This window comes from Chrysemys picta, chromosome 4, assembly GCF_011386835.1.
Source record: "Chrysemys picta bellii isolate R12L10 chromosome 4, ASM1138683v2, whole genome shotgun sequence".
Classification (NCBI taxonomy): domain Eukaryota; kingdom Metazoa; phylum Chordata; order Testudines; family Emydidae; genus Chrysemys; species Chrysemys picta.
The window spans coordinates 9984077-10006360 of NC_088794.1; the positions used below are offsets into that span (position 1 = coordinate 9984077).

Below are 22284 nucleotides of genomic sequence, written 5' to 3' on the forward strand. Positions count from 1 at the left end.
ATCCGTGTTAGTCTGTATCGGCAAAAACAATGAGGAGACCTTGTGGCACCTTAGAGACTAATAAATGTATTTGGGCATAAGCTTTCGTGGGTAGAACCCACTTCATCAGATGCATGGAGTGGAAAATACAGGAGCAGGTATAAATACACAGCACATGAAAAGATGGGAGTTGCCGTACCAGTGGGAGGTCGGTCTAACGAGACAATTCAATTAACAGTAGGATACCAAGGGAGGAAAAATCATTTTTGTAGTGGTAATGAGAATGGCCCATTTCAAACAGTTGACAAGAGGATGTGAGTAACAGTGGGGGGAAATTATTATGGAGGAAATTAGGTTTTGTAATGACCCAACCACTCCTAGTCTTTATTCAGGCCTAATTTGATGGTGTCCAGTTTGCAAATTAATTCCAGTTCTGCAGTTTCACGTTGGAGTCTGTTTTTGAAGTTTTTGTTGTTGAAGAATTGCCCCTTTTAGGTCTGTTATTGAGTGACCAGGGAGGTTGAAGTGTTCTCCTACTGGTTTTTAAATGTTACCATTCCTGATGTCAGATTTGTGTCCATTTATTCTTTTGCGTAGAGACTGTCCGGTTTGGCCAGTGTACATGGCAGAGGGGCATTTCTGGCACATGATGGCATGTATCAGATTGGTAGATATGCAGGTGAACGAGCCCCTGATGGTGTGGCTGATGTGGTTAGGTCCTATGATGGTGTCCCTTGAATAGATATGCGGCCAGAGTTGGCACCGGGGTTTTTTGCAGGGTTTGGTTCCTGGGTTGGTGTTTTTGTTGTGTGGTGTGTAGTTGGTGGTGAGTATTTGCTTCAGGTTGGGGGGCTGTCTGTAAGCGATGACACAGGAGTGATACGTAACTTGTTTGTATTGGTGTATAAAGATGTATCTCAAAGGGAGTGTCTTTATCTGGCCGAGGAGATAGTGGAAAGTCCCGCCACTAACTGAGCTGGTCCATTGTCCCAGGCATACATGTGCTAGCATAACTGTAGACATCGATTTGGGGAGCTAAGACCATGTTATGATGTTGCACCCCATAATGCTTTATAGAAATATGCTTATGAGTGTACATATGACATAACTGGAATACGTTTTATGCCAGATATGCCATGTAACATATCTTTGCAAAGGTTATGATCTACTGAATATAGTCATCCTGTTTGTATGACACGTATCATTTTTACATCTGAAGTTATGTGCGTTGGCTCTCTGCTTGTATTTAAAGTGTTTGCTGTAGGAAGCACATAAGGCAGATTTGGTCAACATAGTGTGAAGGGGCTATTCAAGTAACTGGGAGTACTTAACTAACAATGGACTTTGAGAGACGCTAATCCCCATCTGATCTTTCCTAGGAATGTTCAAACTAACATGTAAACAATGGCATCGGCCTGCAAAAAGCTGAATCATTCATAGACAGGTGACTTGCCCAGGTGGCTAGAGACCCCATTTTGTGGCTGTGATGTGGCACAAGAGAAAGACTCTATAAGGCCCTGGAAGCCCCTCCATTTTGTCTTCTCCTCCCCAAAGAGATGCCTGAAAGAAACTGGAAAAAATGACAGTAACTACTGGGGTGTGAGTGATTGTTGGACCCAGACTAGCAAGGAGTCTAGTCTGTTAAAGAAGCTTATTGGAACATCTCTGAGGGCGAGATTTACCTGCATTTAGTTTCTTACTGCATTAGGGTTAGACTTGTGTGTTTTATTTTATTTTGCTTGGTAACTTACTTCGTTCTGTCTGTTATTGCTTGGAACCACTTTAATCCTACTTTTTATATTTAATAAAATCACTTTTACTTATTAAGTAACCCAGAGCAAGTAATTAATTCCTGGGGGAGCAAGCAGCTGTGCATATCTCTCTATCAGTGCTATAGAGGGCGAACAATTCATGAGTTTACCCAGTATAAGCTTTATACAGAGTAAATTGGATTTATTTGGGGTTTGGATCCCATTGGGAACTGGGCATCTGGGTGCTGGAGACAGGAGAGCTTCTTAAGCTGTTTTCAGTTAAGCCTGCATCTTTTGGGGGACGTGATTCAGACCTGGGCCTGTGTTTGTAGCAGGCTAGTGTGACAGATTTTCGTTACCAATCTGCTTGAGGCCACAGTTAATCAGGATCTTTTTGGGGAGGAGATGATGAGGCACACCAAGTATCTGAATATTAAAGCTTTATTGATAAAATAATTAAACAACAGCAGAGAGTGCTGGGAAGGCTCCCACGTCATTCAGGGGAAGAAAGAAAGCATTAATGCCCCAAGCCCTAACCCACTTTCATACTCACACACGCACAACTCAGACTGGCCAAGTCTGGGTGTAATGTCAGAAGAAGGGGGGGGGCGGTGAAAAGGTGGACGGGAGTGCTGTGTTGGGCCCAGGCTGTCCAAGGATCCGCTGTGCTCTCCAAGTTGCTTCAGCTCTCAGGAGGGTTTTAAGTCCTTGCTCCTCGTGTGTGTGTGTGTGTGTGTGTGTGTGTGTGTGTGCGCGCGCTCCGTTCAGAGAACTCTGCTCCCGGTGCTCTTTCATAGATTCTAGGACTGGAAGGGACCTCAAGAGAGACCTCATGGCAGGACCAAATACTGTCTAGACCATCCCTGATAGACATTTATCTAACCTACTGGTAAATATGTCCAGAGATGGAGATTCCACAACCTCCCTAGGCAATTTATTCCAGTGTTTAACCAGCTTGACAGTTAGGAACTTTTTCCTAATGTCCAACCTAAGCCTTCCTTGCTGCAGTTTAAGCCCATTACTTCTTGTTCTAGCCTTAGAGGCTAAGGTGAACAAGTTTTCTCCCTCCTCCTTATGACACCCTTTTAGATACCTGAAAACTGCTATCATGTCCCCTCTCAGTCTTCTCTTTTCCAAACTAAACAACCCCAATTCTTTCAGCCTTCCTTCATAGGTCATGTTCTCAAGACCTTTAATCATTCTTGTTGCTCTTCTCGGGACCCTCTCCAATTTCTCCACATCTTTCTTGAAATGCCCTGCCCAGAACTGGATACAATACTCCAGTGCATGCCTAACCAGTGCAGAGTAGAGCGGAAGAATGACTTCTCGTGTCTTGCTCACAACACACCTGTTAATGCATCTCAGAATCATGTTTGCTTTTTTTGCAACAGCATCACACTGTTGACTCATATTTAGCTTGTGATCCACTATGACCCCCAGATCCCTTTCTGCAGTACTTCTTCCTAGGCAGTCATTTCCCATTCTGTATGTGTGCAACTGATTGTTCCTTCCTAAATAGAGTACTTTGCATTTGTCCTTGTTGAATTTCATCCTATTTACTTCAGACCATTTCTCCGGATCATTTTGAATTATAATCCCATCCTCCAAAGCACTTGCAACTCCTCCCAGCTTGGTATTGTCAGCAAACTTTATAAGTGTATTCTCTATACCATTATCTAAATCATTGACGATACTGAACAGAACCGGACCCAGAACAGATCCCTGCGGGACCCCACTTGTTATGCCCTTCCAGCATGACTGTGAACCACTGATAATTACTCTCTGGGAACAGTTTTCCAACCAGTTATGCACCCACCTCATAGTAGCCCCATCTAAGTTGTATTTGCCTAGTTTATTGATAAGAATATCATGCGAGACCATATCAAATGCCTTACTAAAGTCTAGGTATACCACATCCACCGCTTCTCTCTTATCCACAAGACTCGTTATCCTATCAAAGAAAGCGATCAGATTGGTTTGACATGATTTGTTCTTTACAAATCCATGCTGGTTATTCCCTATCACCTGACCACCTTCCAAGTGTTTGCAGATGATTTCCTTAATTATTTGCTCCATTATCTTCCCTGGCACAGAAGTTAAACTAACTGGTCTGTTGTTTCCTGGGTTGTTTTTATTTCCCTTTTTATAGATGGGCACTATATTTGCCCTTTTCCAGTCTTCTGGAATCTCTCCATTCTCCCATGATTTTCCAAAGATAATAGCTAGAGGCTCAGATACCTCCTCTATTAGCTCCTTGAGTATTCTAGGATGCATTTCATCAGGCCCTGCTGACTTGCAGGCATCTAACTTTTCTAAGTGATTTTTAACTTGTTCTTTTTTTATTTTATCTTCTAAACCTACCCCCTTCCCATTAGCATTCACTATGTTAGGCATTCCTTCAGACTTCTCCATGAAGACCGAAACAAAGAAGTCATTAAACATCTCTGCCATTTCCAAGTTTCCTGTTACTGTTTCTCCCTCCTCACTGAGCAGTGGGCCTACCCTGTCCTTGGTCTTCCTCTTGCTTCTAATGTATTGATAAAAAGTCTTCTTGTTTTCCTTTATTCCTGTAGCTAGTTTGAGCTCATTTTGTGCCTTTGCCTTTCTAATCTTGCCCCTGGATTCCTGTGTTGTTTGCCTATATTCATCCTTTGTAATCTGTCCTAGTTTCCATTTTTTATATGACTCCTTTTTATTTTTAGATCATGCAAGATCTCGTGGTTAAGCCAAGGTGGTCTTTTGCCACATTTTCTATCTTTCCTACCCAGCGGAATAGCTTGCTTTTGGGCCCTTAATAGTGTCCCTTTGAAAAACTGCCAACTCTCCTCAGTTGTTTTTCCCCTCAGTCTTGATTCCCATGAGACCTTACCTATCAGCTCTCCGAGCTTACCAAAATCCGCCTTCCTGAAATCCATTGTCTCTATTTTGCTGTACTCCCTTCCACCCTTCCTTAGAATTGTGAACTCTATGATTCATGATCACTTCACCCAAGCTACCTTCTACTTTCAAATTCTCAACGAGTTCCTCCCTATTGTTAAAATCAAGGTCTAGAACAGCTTCCCCCATAGTAACTTTTTCAACCTCTGAAATAAAAAGTTGTCTGCAATGCAGTCCAAGAACTTATTGGATAGTCTGTGCCCCGCTGTGTTATTTTCCCAACATGTATCTGGATAGTTGAAGTCCCCCATCACCACCAAATCTTAGGCTTTGGATGATTTTGTTAGTTGTTTAAAAAAAGCCTCATCCACCTCTTCCACCTGGTTAGGTGGCCTGTAGTGGACTCCTAGCATGACATCACCCTTGTTTTTTACCCCTTTTAGCCTAACCCAGAGACTCTCAACACTTCCGTCTCCTATGTCCACCTCCACCTCAGTCCAAGGGTATGTCTACACTACGGGATTAATCCGAATTTAGATAATTCGGAATTGAAAAACAGGTTGTATAAAGTCGAAATGAATGCGGCCACACTAAGCACATTACTTCGGTGGTGTGCGTCCAAGTACCGGGGCTAGCGTCGATTTCTGCACCGTTGCACTGTGGGTAGCAATTCCATAGCTATCCCATAGTTCCCGCAGTCTCCCGCGCCCATTGGGATTGTGGGTAAGATCCCAGTGCCTGATGGGACAAAAAACATCGTCGCAGGTGGTTCTGGGTACAGCCTCACTTCCTCCCTCCCTCCCTCCCTGCACGAAAGCAAACGGACGGCAGACAACCATTTTCGCGCTCCTTTTTTCCTGGGTGGGTGAACACTGCAGACTCCATACCACGGCAAGCATGGAGCCCGCTGTGCTCAAGACAGCAGTCATGAATATTGTAAACAAATCGCGCGTTCTCGTGGAGTTTATGCTCAGCCAGGACCAGAAAAACAAGGCGAGGAGGCAGCGGCGGCGGCAGCGCAGCGACAAGCATGATGAGGACATGGACACAGACAGGGATACAGAATTCAGTGAAACCACAGGCCCCGGTGCTTTGGAGATCATGTTGTTAATGGGGCAGATTCTATCCATGGAACGCCGATTCTGGGCAAGGGAAACAAGCACAGACTGGTGGGACCGCATAGTGTTGCAGGTGTGGACGATTCCCAGTGGCTGCGGGAACTTTCACATGCGTAAGGGCACTTTCATGGAACTTTGTGACTTGCTGTCCCCCAGTCCCTGAAACGCCAGAATACCAAGATGAGAGCAGCCCTCACAGTTGAGAAGCGCGTGGCGATAGCCCTGTGGAAGCTTGCAACGCCAGACAGCTACCGGTCAGTCGGGAATCAATTTGGAGTGGGCAAATCTACTGTGGGGGCTGCTGTGATGCAAGTAGCCAAAGCAATCACTCAGGTGCTGCTACGAAAGTTTTGTGACTCTGGGAAATGTGCAGGCTATAGTGGATGGTTTTGCTGCAATGGGATTCCCTAACTGTGGTGGGGCGATAGACGGAACCCATATCCCTATCTTGGCACCGGAGCACCAAGCCACCGAGTACATAAACCGCAAGGGGTACTTTTCAATGGTGCTGCAAGCACTTGTGGATCACAAGGGACGTTTTCACCAACATCAACGCGGGCTGGCGGGAAGGGTTCATGACGCTCGCGTCTTCAGGAACACTACTCTGTTTAAAAGGGCTGCAGCAAGGGACTTACTTCGGACCAGAAAATAACCGTTGGGGATGTTGAAATGCCCATAGTTATTCTTGGGGACCCAGCCTACCCCCTTAATTGCCATGGCTCATGAAGCCATACACAGGCAGCCTGGACAGGAGTCAGGAGCTGTTTTAACTACAGGCTAAGCTAGTGCAGAATGGTGGTAGAATGTGCATTTGGCTGTTTAAAAGGTCGCTGGCGTTCATTATTGACTCGCTCTGACCTCAGCCAAGAAATCTCCCCATTGTTATTTCTGCTTGCTGCGTGCTCCACAATCTCTGTGAAAGTAAGGGGGAGACCTTTATGGCGGGGTGGGAGGCTGAGGCAAATCGCCTGGCTGCTGATTACGCGCAGCCAGACACCAGGGCGATTAGAAGAGCACACCAGGAAGCGCTGTGCATCAGAGAAGCTTTAAAAACCAGTTTCATGACTGGCCAGGCTACAGTGTGAAATATCTGTTTTGTTTCTCCTTCATGAAAACCGCCCCCTTTATTGACTGATTTTCTGTAAGGAACCCACCCTGCCCCTTCCCCCAGCTTTCTTTCAAACCCAAATAAAGTCACTATCATTAAAAATCATTTATTCTTATTAATAGATTAGAAAAAGAGGGAGGGAACCCGGGTGGTATTTGGAGGAGGATTGCTGGGAAGGAAAAAGCCACAAAGAAAAGGTTAAAAAAATGACAGCCTTTTGCTTGGGCTGTCTACTGGGGTGGAATGGGAAGGTGTACGGAGCCTCCCCCCCGAGTTCTTACACGTCTGGTGAGGAGGATACGGAACATGGGGAGGGGGGAGGGTGGAACAGGGGCTGAAGCGGCAGTCTGTTTTCCAGCAGCCGTTCCTGAACCTCCACCAGACGCCGGAGCAGCCCCAGCGTTGCATCCTTCATCCTCTGGTCTTCCTGCCGCCACCTCTCATCTCGAGCGTCTCTCCTATCCTCACGTTGGTCCCTCCTCTCCTCACGTTGGTCCCTCCTCTCCTCACGTTCACTGACTTCTTTCCTATACTTTGAAACTGTTTCCTTCCACTCATTCACATGAGCTCTGTCACTGCGGCTGGATTCCATAATTTCAGAAAACATCTCCTCTCGCGTTCTCTTCTTACGACGCCTTATCTGTGATAACCTTCGGGATGAGGAGGGAGGCTTGAGGAATTTGCAGTTGCTGTAGGGAGGGGAAAAAAGAGAGAATTGTTTTAAAAGCTACATTTTGCAGAACAATGCTTATACTCTTTCACGGTGACCAACACTGTTCACATTACATAGCACATGTGATTTCTGTGCAAGGTCGCATTTTGCCTCTTAATGCTGAGTGCCTGTGGCTTTGCTGCTAGAGATCACAGGTCTGGGCAACAGAATTCGGCTTGCATGCGGCCATGGTAAGCTTCTGCGCCCTCCTTTCCCACATACCAAGCATAGCTTGTAGAGTGCTGCAGAAGCCTGGCCAATCTCAGCCAGTGGGGGGGGGGGGGGGGGGCAGTGGGGGGGGGGGCTTGTCTGGGCCCCTTCAGGCAAGTAGAGTGCTGCAGTTTTTCTGTAACATTCAGCAGCACCAGAAAACAAACTAACCACCCCCCCCCTCTCGCCATGAATTCTCTGGGATGATCGCTGTACCCCTCCCCTCCACCGCGTGGCTGGTATCAGGGAAGATCCCTGCAGGCACCAAACTAACCCCCCCCGCCGCCGCCCCCCTCCCGCCATGAATTCTCTGGGATGATCACGGTACCCCTCCCGCCACCGCGTGGCTGGTAACAGGGAAGATCCCTGCTAGCCAAACGCGAAAAACTCAGGGCCAATTTCCCATCTGCGCTTGGCTAACTGCAGGGAAGGATTTATTTTCCGCCACAGGCACAGCCCAGTAGGAACGGCCACCTCTGTCCCCTTAATTAAGTTCCCGTATTTCAACCAGGTTACCAGGAGTGATATCACTCTCCTGAGGATTACACAACAAGATAAAGAACGGATGTTGCTTGAATGCCAGCAAACACCGGGACCATACGCTGCCAGGCTTTGTCAGGCAATGATACCAGATTACTTGCTGCAAGCATGGCGTGGTCAAGTGTCCTACCATGGAGGAGGGAATAAGGATGCACTGCCCAGAAACCTTCTGGCAAGGCTTTCAGAGTACCTCCAGGAGAGCTTCATGGAGATGTCCCTGGAGGATTTCCGCTCCATCCCCATACACGTTAACAGACTTTTCCAGTAGCTACAGACTTTTCCAGTAGCTGAACTGACCGCGAATGCAAAGTCAGGCAAAGTAATCATTAAAAACCGTTTGCTTTTAAAACAAGTTTTATATTTTAAAAGGTAAACTCACCTGAGGTCCCTTCCATGGTGTCAGAGTCTTGGGTACTGGCTTGGGAGGCTTGGGAGGGTACTTCAGTCAGGGTGATAAAAAGATCCTGGCTGTTGGGGAGAATGGAGTGCTGTGTGCTCTCTGCAAGCTCATCCTCCTCCTCCTCCTCCTCCTCCTCTACCCCATCGGCAGAATCCTCAGGCGTCGCTGATGAGACTATCCCCGACCCAGAATCCACGAACACAGGTGGGGTAGTGGTGGCAGCCCCCCCTAGAATTGCATGCAGCTCGGCGTAGAAGCGGCATGTCCGCGGCTCTGACCCGGAGCGACCGTTTGCCTCCTTTGTTTTTTGATAGGCTTGTCTGAGCTCCTTGACTTTCACGCGGCACTGATCTGAGTCCCTATTGTGGCCTCTCTCCATCATGCCCTTGGAGATTTTTTCAAAAGTTTTTGCATTTCGTCTTTTAGAACGAAGTTCTGCAAGCACTGAATCCTCTCCCCATACAGCGATCAGATCCAGTACCTCCCTCACGGTCCATGCTGGTGCTCTTTTTCGATTATCAGCCTGCATGGTTACCTGTGCTGATGAGCTATCTGTGGTCACCTGTGCTCTCCACGCTGGGCAAACAGGAAATGGAATTCAAATGTTCGCGGGGCTTTTCCTGTCTACCTGGCCAGTGCATCCGAGTTTAGATTGCTGTCCAGAGCGGTCACAATGATGCACTGTGGGATAGCTCCCGGAGGCCAATACCATCAAATTGCGGCCACACTAACCCTAATTCGAATTGCTAAAATCGATTTTGGCACTACTCCGCTCGTCGGGGTGGAGTACAGAAATCGATTTAAAGGGCCCTTTACATTGAAATAAGTAGCGTCGTTGTGTGGACGGTTGCAGGGTTAATTCGAATTAAAGCTGATAAATCCGAATTAAAGTCGTAGTGTAGACCAGGCCTTTAATATATAAGGCAAAACCTCCTCCCTTTCCCCCTGTCTATCCTTCCTGAGCAAGTTGTAACCATCCACACCAACATTCCAATCATGTGTATTATCCGACCAAGTTTCGGTGATGCCAAAAATGTCATAGTTGTCATTTATTTATTAGCACTTCCAGTTCTTCCTGCTTATTCCCCATACTTCTCGCATTTGTATATAGGCATCTAAGATACTGATTTGATTTTGCCTCCCAGTTTTGCCCTGACCCTCCTTTCCCTCTGCCATTATAGCCCATGCTCCCTCCTATTTCCGACACATCTCCCAGGTCTCCATGTTCCCCACTTAACAAACTGGCTTTCTGTGGTCTCTTCAACTTTCCCCAAAACACACCGGATTCAGGGCCATGAGACAGTTCTGTTTGTTCCTGGCTGACCTTCACCGTTTCACTCCTTTTCCTGGCCCCTGCATTTTGTTCAATGACTTTCCTCTAATTGTCTAAGTCCCTCTGTATCCCATCCCTACCCTCCAGCATATCTACCACTCCTTCCAGTTTAGTGTCATCTGCAAACCTGCTGAGAGTGCAGTCCACATCATCCTCCAGATCATTAATGAAGATATTGAACAAAACCGTCCTCAGGACTAACCCCTGGGACACACTGCTTGATACCAGCTGCCAACTAGACATGGCGCTATTGATCACTACCCGTTGAGCCTGATGATCTAGCCAGCTTTCTATCCACCTTATTGTCCATTCATCCAGCCTATACTTCTTTAACTTGCGGGCAAGAATACTGTCGGAGACCATCCACTGCTTTCCCCTCATCCGCAGAGCCAGTTATCTCATTATAGAAGGCAATTAGGTTAGTCAGGCATGACTTGCCCTTGGTGAATCCATGCTGACTGTTCCTGATCACTTTCTTCTCCTCAAGGTGCTTCAAAACTGATTGCTTGAGGACCTGCTCCATGATCTTTCCAGGGCACTACATTAGCCTTTTTCCAGTCATCCGGGACCTCCCCCACTTGCCATGAGTTTTCAAAGATAAAGGCCAGTGGCTCTGCAATCACATATCCCAACTCCTTTAGCAACCTCGGATGCAGCGCATCCAGCCCCATGGACTTGTGCTCATCCAGCTTTTCTAAATAGTCCTGAACCACTTCTTTCTCCACAGAGCGCTGGAAACACTTGGAAAACATTTGCAGCTGAGATTCAGGAGAGAGAGTCTGTAGGGAAAGATGCACCCTGGTGCTTTTTCCTCCCCTGTTGCAGTTTCTTTTGTTTCCCTTCCTCCTTGATGACTCTGTTTGTTGCTTAAATGTAAATTAAGCAGAGCACCCATTCCTTTGTTGAGACAGGACTGTTTGCCAACCTCAGGTTAGAGCACCTGTTAACACCATAAAGGAGAATCTTCTCACTTCACGTACAATGTTGCCACATACATATTAGATCAGGGCAATACTGACCGGCAAATTATACATTTACAAATAATACATTGAAAGATTGTACAAAGATTATTACAACAGTGGGTATGGTGTGGGCACAAGGGTACATTCTGTCACACTCCCCTACCTTCCCCCTCTCAGTCCTCTGTTCTCGAGGTGGGGTCTTTGCTCAGCTTCCCTGCTGAGAGGCAGGGAAATCCATAAACCATGGGGTCTTGCATTGTCTCTCTGGCCCCTTTCTTGATGTGGGTCAATTTCAACTAATTCCTTACTGACTCCCTCCTCCACCCAGACAGCCGCCTATGGCTCAGAACGTGTCCTGAGAGCAAACTTGCTCCTATTTTTTCTCCCCATAGGGTAACACTGCAACACATAGGGGAAACTGAAGCACATACACGGGTCATAAATTACTACGAAAAATTCCCACTTTCTCACAGGGACCAATCCCCTGGTTTTGTTGGTTTTTTTCCCCCCACTGGCTGATCTGACCCAAAGTGGCTCTATTGACCATGGCACTGTCTTCCAGGAGGCTGGGGCTTTCAAATGTGATGAGAAGGCCCAAGCTGAATCCTGGTATGTTATAGGAAATGCATTTCCTGCTGTGGGGCGCTCACACTCAGGGTCATTGGGGCCCCATTGTGCTGGGTGCGGCGTGGACACACAGTGACCAAAACCAGGCTGGCATAGCAGGGGGCTGCAGGTCGGGATTGAGGGGCACTGGTGGAGAAGGGGGGTCAGGAAGCCCCTGCTTTCACTCTGCCCCTGGCCCTGGTGCATTCTGGGTGCATTTGTATTTCCCCGGAGGCCTCTCGACCTCTGCCCAGAGCAAAATTGCCAAGCGGGTGCAGGGATGTCACCGCCTCTGGGCTCCAGGACTGTCAGACTCTGTTAATGGTTCATTCACTGCGGAATAAGAGGCTGGAGCCGCCCCTGAAGGAGAGACAGACAGGGACCTCGCAGCTCCACAGACACCCAGGAACCGCTCCTTCCCCTGGCACGGAGTCACCCCAGGTGAGTGGGAGACCCAGCCCTGTACGGACAGCCCTGGCATCACATGGCCTCACAGCAGCCTTCTTCTTTTGGGGTCTCTGGTGAGCAGAGGGGCTGCAGACAGACTGGTGAGTTATTGTAGGGTCTCTGGTGAGCACGGGGGCCATGCACAGACTGGTGAGTTATTGTAGGGTCTCTGGTGAGCACGGGGGCCATGCACAGACTGGTGAGTTATTGTAGGGTCTCTGGTCTGCACAGAGGCCATCCACAGACTGGTGATTTATTGTAGGGTCTCTGGTGAGTACGGTGAGTACGGGGGCCATGCACAGACTGGTGAGTTACTGGGGAGAATGGGGCTGGGCACATACTGGGGTGTTTTTGTAGCATTTCTGGGGAGCACAGGGGCTGGGCACAGAATGGTGAGTTATTGTAGGGCATAGGGTGAACATGGGGGCCATGCACAGACTGGTGAGTTATTTTAGGGTCTCTGGGGAGCACAGGGGCTGGGCACAGACTGATGAGTTATTGTAGGGTCTAGGGTGAACAAGGGGGTCATGCACAGAAGACTGGTGAATTATTGTGGGGTCTCTGATGAGCGCGGGGGCGGCACACAGACTGGCGAGTTACTGTAGGGTCTCTGGTGAACACGGGGGTCATGCACAGAAGACTGGTGAATTATTCTGGGGTCTCTGATGAGCACATGGGCTGCACTCACTCTGGTGAGTTATTGTAGGGTCTCTGGTGAGCACAGGGACTGGGCACAGACCGGTTAGTTACTGTAAGGTCTCTGGTGAACGCACGGTGGGCTGCGCACAGACGGGTGAGCTATGGTGGGCTCTACACATAGAGTTTGCTATTTTGGCAGGGCTGGGAGCTGGCAGCTTGTCTCTGGGTTGGGAGACAGTCACAGGGAACTGATGGGTCTCCTGTCCCCACAGGTGTCCCTCGCAGTGTCCCGCTGGAAGCTGTGAAGGCCCATCCCGGCCAGTGATGCTGATCCTGAGCTGTTCCTCCAAGCTGTGGCTGCTGGAGGGGATGCTACGGCGGGGCCTGCCTGACACGCTGCTGGTGACCAGGACTCGCCCGCCCCCGCAGGGCCGAACCCTCCCACCCTCGGGCTGGGCAGAGAGCAGGGCAAAGTCCCTCATAGACACCTGGGTGATGGGGCACATATTGTACTGCGGTGCAATCCCCTGGGTCGGGGGTACCTGGAAGGCTGGCCCCTCCAGCTGGTCAGGGGGTAGCAGTTTGGGGGCAGACCCTTTCTCCAGGTGAGGGGGCAGCAGTTCAGGGGCCACGCAGGCTCTCATAGATCCACAGGGGATGTGCCGTACCCCAGCTTGTCACCAGGCCCCTGGGGGCAACCCCTGTATTGGGCCAGGGCCCGAGGCTCCACACGGCTCCACAGGGGCAGGCCCGTGACCTCCACCACTGGGCCTTTGACACCAGCCCTCCCATCTCTCTCCATGGCTCCCTGCAGCGAATGCAGCCGAGCCAGACGCCTGCGGGAGGCTTGGACCGGGCCCTGCGGTGGGTGTTGGCAGAGACCCCTGGCAGCCTTTGCAAAACACAGTAGCGGTTCATTAGTCACCTGGCTACAGACTCCTCAGGTTAACACAGGGAATCAAAGGTTAAGCCACAGCCCAGCCTGGCCAAGCCTGGGCAATGAGCCAGCCAAGACGTCATGGGCCCCATGGCTGGCTCTGGCTCTGGCTCTGTCCCTTTGTTCTCAGGTCAAGGTGAGCTGGGGGCCTCTCTGCTGCAGAGCCATGAGGGGGAATCTCGCTCGCTCGGTGTGAACGTCCACCCCAGCCTTTGGGGTTTCCATGGTCTCTCCAGATCCTCCTTGCGTGTGTGTAGACTTTATTCCCTTGGTTAATGAGGCTGGTCTCCAGCCGGGCTGTTACATGAGTCACAACCCGTCCCTTCCCTTCACACGCTGCACAGAGCAGTACAGGACGCAGAGGGAAACTGAGACACACATTTGAATCAGAAAGATACTACAGAAAGCTTCTACTTCATCACACAGGCCCCCTGCCCTGGGTTAGGGGTAGCAGGAGGGCAGGCCCTTCCCCGAGGTTAGAGGTAGCGGTGGAGGAGCCCTCCCCTGGGCCTTCTCCTCACTCACCCCCCTGCCTCCCAAAGTCCAAATCCAGCACCAATGCCTACTGCTCACCCAGCGTAACCGCCAGGACCTGCCCATCCAATCAGAGCACAAGCGGGCTCTGTGCCAGCCAATCTCAATATGGTCAGGGTTTGCGTAAGCCAATGAACATGTGGGCGGCTCCATGGCAGCCAATCACAGTGTGGGACAGCTGGGTGCTAGCCAATCATGGCTCTGAACACCCCCACCCGCCTGGCTCTGAATTTCCTCCTGGTCCTCACCATGGGTGGCCCTGACCACACCCAGCTAAACCATTGACAAAATGGGCCTTTTATATATTTGTATGAATCCTATGTGTGCCTCAGTTTCCCCTGGCTACCCGGTGCGGGAAGCAAACCGTGAGAGGGAACCAGCTGGCTGTGAGAAGCAGCAAAAATGTGAAGAAATGCAGCAAAGGGTAAGTGGGCAAAGGTCCCAGGGATGCTGGATTGCGCAGCGCGCTGGATACTAAATTGTCCGTTTAAGGAGGAGGAGGGGCTGCAGACACCAACCTCAATGCCTTTGAGAAGGGTTGTGATTTGATCCTGGTTGACCCTTTGCACCAGCTCTGCTGTCTCACCCCCACGCTCGGGCCCCCATAGCCATAGAGACGTACAGCCAGATGGACGGCGTTAATACTGGGGACTGGGAACTGTTCCAAAAGGCTCCACTGCTTATGTTTGACCTGACACCTGAGGCTTATATGAAAGGGTTTTGGGGTGTGCAAAAGACCCAGGGTGGGACCTAAATGGAAGCCACCTGCTGACTGGGAGAAGCCCTCCCGACGGCTCGGATCCCAGTGCAGACACAGGTCTCGGGCTGGGGGCTGGTAGTCATGGTTCTCCTGGACATCGGCTCTGACCTCCTGCTGAGATTTTCTGTATCAACTTAAGACAAAATCCAGTCCCTGATCCTGCCCCAGCCAAGGGTTTGAAGCCCAGGAGCCAGAGGTTCAGACTGGAGGTGTCAGTGAAAAGATGAATAGCTCGGCCGGCAGGGAGCAGGGTCCCCTCCCCCCCCTTGCCCATAACACTAAGGAAAGGCTGTTGAGCTCAGGACACCTGTCTGTCTGGAAGTTGACCCCTGTATTTGAGTGGGGCAGGGGAACCGTCCCATCTCCATACGGGAGATGTGAGTCACACAGGCTCCGGCAGAACTTCCCTCAGGCTGTGGCCAAGGGAGCCAGCTGGCAGCCTGCTCTCCCTGGGGAAACAGAGTCAGAGCTGAACCTGGTGGGAGCTGAGCCCCCAGCTGAGCATGGGCAGACACGGGCAGGGCATGGCCAAGGTTAAGACCCAGAATCGCCAGCAGGGGGGTCCTGGCCTGGGGTGAGGGCAAGAGGTTAACCCCAGGAGGGGAAATGGATTCCTGGCATACACACAGCCCTGGGCTTGGAACACAACCAGCGTCGGGGAGCCCCCTGCATCACCAGACCCTGGGACACCAGCGCCCCAGAGACACGGCTGGGCTAAGACCAGCCTCGCAGGGGGACACACCCACACTGATCCCCGAATGCTCATGGGGTCACTCCCTACCCCAGTCTAGGGGTCAGGACACCCCAGGGTGCAGCCAAGATGGCCGACACATGGAGGCAGGGAGGGGCACAACCCTTCTCACTCCCTGGCAGATGGGGTGTGTGTGCAGTGGCTGGTCCCATCCCAGTTTCAAACCCAAAGGTTTTGCGGTGGAAAAGGGTGCTGAGGCTGCATGAAAACTCCCCCCTGCCCCCTGCTAGTGTCAGTGAACAGACCTGCCCTAAGCGTGGATGTGAGACTGCTCTGAGCTGGGTATTGGAAAGGGTGAGTTTGATTCGAGCCAGCTGTCAGCATGCTGACCGTGCCTGGTAGGAGAGGGATGGGGAAGATGCTGTGGCTTCTATGGATAGCATTTGGGGGTTCAAACTTCACCAGGACGGTCACTGGTTAAAGTGACCCTGCCCAGTGAAGAGATGAAATAAAGTAGGATTTTTCTGTAATATTTTTACAACACTATATGTGCCTCAGTTTCCCCCATGTGTTGCATGACGACCCAGTTGCAGGGGTAAGGGGGAGGATTAAGTTTACTCTCAGGGCAGGCTAAGAGACATGGGGTGGGTGTCACCTCCCTGTGAGGGTGGAATAAAGGCTCCTTAAGTAACTTGTTGGACTCAACCCAGATCCCCAAGGGGGCCAGAGAGACAAGACAAGCGCTGCTGACTCCTGGATTTCCCCACCTCTCAGCCGGGAGGCTGAGCAGAGACCCCAGCTCGAGAGCACAGGACTGGGAGGTGGGGGGTGCTGGACAAAGATGGAGGCTCTCACCTGGAGCTGGCCAAGGAGGTCAGACGGAGACAGAGACAGCCTGGAAAGCGTCTTTCACGCCAGCTTGGCTGGGCCCTGGCTGACCGCAATGGACACTGCTTTACCCCCAGTCCTCTCTGCTGACCTAAGGCCGCTCCATGACTCATAAACCAGCCTGGCTTGACAATGCTGCCGGGTGTCACTGCAAACACAGGCTGGGGTGTCGGAGCCCCCCAAGAGCGTCCAGGTCTCTCCAGGGGTCTGGCTCAGTGGGAGGCACCGGGCAGAGCTCGCGGGGTGGAGCAGGAGGGCTGGAGCCCAGAGGCTCCATCTCAGAGGCGGTGGCCTGCCCTGCAGGAAGAGTGGGGCCCCTGGGGCGTGGCACTTTGAGGGCTGCTCCAAGGGGCAGAGTAAAAGCTGGGGCCCAGCACCGATCCTGGGGATCCGGGACATCCCCGGACTCTGACCCCTGTGTCTTGGCAGGTCTACGGCACTGTGATGCATGTGAACCGCGGGAACCCGGCTGGCCAGGAGGTGCTGGTGGATTCATGGCCAGACTTCAAAATGGTCCTGACCCGGTCACGCAGAGAAGTGCGGCCTTTGCTGGGCCCCTCCCATCTGCCCCACTCCCCTCCCCGACCGGACGCCATCGCTCCCCTCACCCGCCTGATGCCATCACTGTCCCTCTCCCCTCCCCGCGATGCCATCAATGCCCCGCTCCCCTCCCCCACCTTATGCCATCATTGCCCCGCTCCCCTCCCCGACTTCCTTGCCCCTTTCCCTGCTTGGTGTCATCTCTACCCCTCCCTCTCCTGTCTGCGCCACGTGCCCACAGCCTGACTCCCCCTCCTGCTGCCCAGACCCTCTGTCCCATTCTGCCCTAAGCCCACTGGCTCTGTTCACGGGGCCCTTTCCCCCCTCCTCAATCTCTTACTTGGGGCTTGCTGTGCCCCACTCCCCCGATGACATCCCTGAGGGTCATGGGGGGAGGGGGCAGAGGCTGCGCTCACCCACAGTGTCCCCCCTGCAGGTGGCGCGGGACCCAAGCGATTATTTCACCAACTTGTACACGGCCTTCTACCGGGACGAGGGTGCCTGCCAGGCCCTGCTGGAGAACAGCTGTGCCATGAACTGGGGCCAGGCCTTCCAGATACAGGGTGAGCCCCTCCAGCACCTGAGACATGGGGGGCGGAACCACTCCCCCCCAAAGGCCAATAGCCCCAAGTATCCTGCCTGGGCCCCTTCTCCACCAGACCCGGGATCCTGAATGAACCAAGCTTGAGAATCCCCAGTTGGGTCATGCCGGCCCACAGTGGCCCTTGGCCCCTCCCTGCTGCTCTACCGCACCGGGCTGGACCCCCCACGTCCATGGGCACCTTTTAGGGGCCCCTGCTGACAGCGCACGGCTGTCCCTACAGGGCTGCAGGACGGGGTATACGAGACCATCAGGGACATCACCAGGGCCAGAGGGCTTGAGATGGAGACGTATCTGTACCAGCTGCTGCTGCACCCAGACCCGCCTGCCATGCCCCAGTACCGGTAGGTGCCCCCCAGATATGGGGTGTGTGAGAGAGAATGGGGCAATGTACACAACCAGCCAGTGCTAGATGGAGGGGGGAGTGGAGCTGGGGGAAGGGAAGGACCCCGGGGTGCCAGGCCAGAGGCCTCCATTGCGCCCTAGATCTAGTGGCAATGAGTTCCTCAGGCGAACGGTGCTGGCAGAGTGAGGGCATCACCACGGCCCCACACACAGCCCCAGGCCTTGGGCACATGCTGCCAAGGATTTCCCATCCTGCTCAGGGCCCATCCTGCTCAGAGCTTTGCTGGGGGGCAGGGGTAACCCAACCGGGCCAAGGAACCGCTTTGGCCCCAGAATGGGGAGAGCAGGGGGAGGGGCAGCCTGTAACCCTTCAGTATCCTGGGACGGGCAGCCAGGGGTCCTTGACCCTAGAGCCATCCCCTCTGAGGGAGGGGGGTTCCAAGCACAGAGCCCCCTGGTCCCTCCTTTCCTGTCAGCGGGTAGGTCTCCGGGCAGAGCTTAACCGAGGCCCATCAACAGCGATGACTCTGCTGGGGCTGGACTGGGCCTTGTCAGACAGCCTCTGTGCTGAGGTCACGGGAGTGTTTCGATCCCCTCCCCTCATGTGCCGGGGCCTTGCTCAATCCCCTACCCCCCAGGGGTCACCTTCCCCCATGTCCTGGGGCCTCTCTTGATCCCCTCCCCCCAGAACTCCCCCTTCTCCCTGTGCCAGGTCAGTCCCACTCCAGCCTCCCTCCCCTCCCTGGGGGCTACTGGGGAGAGCATTATACGGGCTATAGCCACCCCAGAATTTGCCATAGCCTCCCCACCCAGTGCAAAGGCCAAACGTTACGCAGCAGTAAGGGTGGCAATGCCATACCACGCCACCCGTCGGTCTCGGCTGCTGCTGGCGGCGGCGCTGCCTTCCGAGCTGGGTGGCACACCCCTCCCCCACAGGATACATACCATCCCCCCCACACCCCAGTTTGAGATTTGGCAACCAGCCCCCCGCCCCCTTAATTTTCTGTCCAGCGCATCTCAGCATCTCAACCAGGAAGAGGATGGCGCTGCGGAGCCTTCTCCTCTCCTATTGCATGTCATACCAGCTCAATTCCTGCTCCCCAGGCTCACTCCCTTGTACCAGATCGACACCCCCAGCCCCGGGCTCACTGCACCCCGCACCCTAAGCTGGGTCAACATCCCCGTATGCTCACACCTCCCATGTTTGGTTGCTCCCCGCTCCCCTCCCCTAGACTTACCCCTTCCCCTATGGTTCTATTCCCCGCCCCCCCCGCACTGACCGTCTCCCCTTGCCAGGTCAATCCCCTCTGTGCTCACCCCACCCCGTCCTGTGTCTCTCTCCCCCCTGCCCTGTCTTGCAGGCCTGACAAGGGGCTCAGGCTGGCCCCCGTGTCTCCCGCCCACGCCATGCTGCTCAATGACACCTGGAAGTTTGGGGGGAATAGCTGGAGCCTGCGGTACCTGTGCCTCCTGATCCGCCACTTCCCCAACGCCTGCCTGCTGGGCCCTGAGGGGACCCCCATCTCCTGGTGCCTCACCAACCAACTGGCTGCCCTGACGCACGGTTACACCCTCCCGGAGCATCGCGGCCAGCACTACCTGAGGTCCGTGGTGGGGATGCTGGCGGCACAGTTGCATGCCCGCGGCTTCCCTGTTTACACCGGGGTGCTGCCCCACAACGAGCCTTCGCTGCACTCCCTGCAATGCCTCGGCTTCCGCATCCTGCCTGGGGTGTTCTACCAGCTGATGGTGAGGCCTGGGTTCACCCAGTCCCAGTCAGCCAGTGCCCTGGACTCGGCCCAGGACCCTGCGCCCAGCTCTGGGGAATGGCCACACACACATAGCATATAGCATGGGGGGAGGGGAGAGGAGGAGAAGGGGACATGGCCTAGGGTCCTGCGCACAGCTCTGGGGGACAGCCATGGTCTGCCAGCACGTAGCCCTCGGGGAGGGGATGAGACAGGGACACAGCCCAGCCATGCCCAGGGACCTGCCACCCCCGAGAAGGGGACACATTGACCAGCCACCAGGGAGCTCAGCTGTCAGCCCTTGGGAAGCCAGGGCCTGGTAGAGGAGACTAGCTCATGCTCCATTATCCCCTGGAGCAGGGCAGAGTCTCAGTAGGGGGCGCTCTCCCCAGCAGTCAGTGCTGGCCCCAAAGGGAGCAGGGTGAGGGCTCAGCAGTGGGCGCTCTCCCACTCCCTTCCCCAGGCAGTTTGTTGCTCGGCTGGGGCTGTGGTTGCAGTTGCGGGTCCCCTTTCCAGGAGCTGTGCCTGGTCTTGCCAGAGCTTTGGTGCAAGCTCCTTTTGGCTCCGACCACAGGTCCCAGCTGTGGCCCACCCCTTCCCTCCCCTGTGGTGATAGGGGGCAGGTGCTGGCCTTGCACGGTTGCTCCAGGGCCAGCAGGCAGCTGGAAAGCCAGGCCAGGGCTTGTGTTGATGATGGTGCATTACATGCGGGAGGGGAGCGGCCATAGGACCCCACCGTAGAGCCCTGCTGGGCCCAAACACAGGGAGGAGCCTCTGCTCTTTTCCCTTCCCCCCAGAATGGACGTCCTCGGCCCTGGGCAGGTGACTTGGGACTGACCTGCCCCCTGCCAGCCCCAGTGCACAGGCTGCTCCTCCCCATGTAGCTGAGCCCAGGTGCAGACCCCGTGAGCCGTTGGGTTGGGGGAAGGGGACCCCACACACAGGAGACATGGCAGGTTCTCCTCCCCCTTGCTGGTAGGTCAGTAGCAGTGTGGAGAGGGGGTGGGGCACTCCGGCTCCTTGCAGGCCCCAGGGACACCCATCCCCTTCCTCTCAGGGGGTGGGACAAAAAGTGAATTTTCTGTAATAGTTTTGATGCCTGTGTGCCTCAGTTTCCCACTGTACTATGCATGTCTGCCCAGTGGGTGCCAAAGAGTTAAAAAGCCTCTCCTGGGGCAGAGCAGGGCCAGGAGGGGGAGTTTCACATGGCTGGGGGCAGGAACTGGGTGTTCAGGATCAAAACCAGCCCAGATCAACGGAGGCTCCACACAGAAGAGGAGTTGGCGTTCGGTGGGACTCAGGAGCTCCCGGCTAGGACTGAAAGAGATGGAGACGGGATCCATGTTTGGCTCTTCAGCAGCTTGGCTGGGTGGGGCCCTCGCCTGTGTCTTCACCTTCACTTCTCTCTGCTCCCCAGGGACCTCCCAGGCCGGGTTCCAGGGGCCCAATAAACCGTGTGCTGTGTGGAAAAGGCTTTGGGATGTCACTGCAAACACTGGCTGGGGACACTGGTCCCCAAAGAGCAGCCAGGTCTCTCCAGGGGTCTGGCTCAGTGGGACGTGCCGGGCAGAGCTCGTGGGGTGAAGCAGGGGGGCTGGAGCCGTGTGCTCGGCCCTGGAGGAAGAGAGTCTGGCACGTCACAGGGTTCCTCCAAGGCACGGTTTAAAAGCTGATCCTGGGGAGCCGCAACAGGGAGCAGCGCTGTGGGTCCCAGCCGGAGGCACCCGGCCAGTGTGGTTTGTCTCCTTCACAGCCTGAACCGACAGCAGAGAAGGGCGTGCACATCTGCAGGCAGACCCGGGGTAGAGCCAGCCCTGCCCCCAGCCAGGGCACAATCCCACCAGGGCACAGCGCCCTTCCCACCGGTCAGGCCACCCCCAACCCCCACCCCCAGTCAGCCACTGCCTTGCCTCATGACTTTGACCCTCAGACTTGCACACAGTCTCCATTTCCCAAGATTGAATCATTATTTAAAAAACTGGATAGAAATCACCACTCTCCCATCATTCAGTGCATCTGGCCCGGCCCCGGGCCCCTCGCTCAGCTCCGGCCTCAGCGGAACCGCTTCTCCTCCCACTCGTGCAGCACCTTTCCCCGCAGGCATCTTCCGGAAAAACAGGCTGTTGTAGGGTTACCATTCGTCCGGATTCCCCCGGACATTTCCGGCTTTTTGAGCTAAAAATAGCGTCCGGGGGGAATTTATAAATGTCCGGACTTCCCCCCGCCCATGCAGAGCACGCGGCTAACGGGGCAGCCGGCCGGATGGTGTCACTTACATGGGGCTCCGACAGCCAGAGAGAGCCCGTCCTCCTCTCCCCTGCAGCAGAGCTCACTCCCGCCCTCCCTCCCTGCATTCGCAGATCGCCTCCGGCAGTTCGCACCGGCAGTCTGGAGCTCCTCCCCTGCCAGCCAGCCTGCCGGGACGAACGGCTCACAGAGACATTAGGCGAAGGCCAACAACAAGGGGGCCAGGGTGTCGGAGAAGGGGCAGGCAGGTTTTGGAGGGGGCAGTCAAGATATGGGGGGGGGTCCGGGAGTTTGGGAGGGGGGCTTTCTGG

The 22284-nt window shown here is 53.6% G+C and overlaps 2 protein-coding genes across 4 annotated transcripts in view; one reads left to right on the top strand and one right to left on the bottom strand.

The window, feature by feature from the left end:
- Positions 1–22284, bottom strand: part of MTCH2 (mitochondrial carrier 2) — a 212069-nt gene that overhangs the window by 9556 nt on the left and 180229 nt on the right. The gene's annotated exons all lie outside the window — the stretch shown is intronic.
- LOC112061640 (glycine N-acyltransferase-like protein 3) lies at positions 11899–22200 on the top strand. Of its 2 annotated transcripts, XM_065594505.1 has the most exons (6): positions 11899–12037; positions 12955–13084; positions 16922–17029; positions 17469–17595; positions 17857–17977; positions 19340–22199. In XM_065594505.1, the coding sequence occupies exons 2-6, from the start codon at positions 13007–13009 to the stop codon at positions 19827–19829; spliced, it is 924 nt and encodes a 307-aa protein (XP_065450577.1). In that variant the 5' UTR covers positions 11899–12037; positions 12955–13006; the 3' UTR covers positions 19830–22199. The 2 variants fall into 2 exon arrangements, with proteins under 2 accessions (XP_065450577.1, XP_065450576.1); XM_065594504.1 differs by lacking the exons at positions 11899–12037; positions 12955–13084 and adding an exon at positions 13314–14577 and having other exon boundaries at positions 19340–22200.

Bases quoted from the DNA above. Each gene is read 5' to 3' on its own strand.
- LOC112061640 (XM_065594504.1), top strand. From the start codon at position 14,443: ATGGGCCTTTTATATATTTGTATGAATCCTATGTGTGCCTCAGTTTCC. The intron at 14,578-16,921 runs GTAAGTGGGCAA...GTGTCTTGGCAG, and splicing joins GTGAAGAAATGCAGCAAAGG to GTCTACGGCACTGTGATGCA. The intron at 17,596-17,856 runs GTGAGCCCCTCC...CTGTCCCTACAG, and splicing joins CCAGGCCTTCCAGATACAGG to GGCTGCAGGACGGGGTATAC.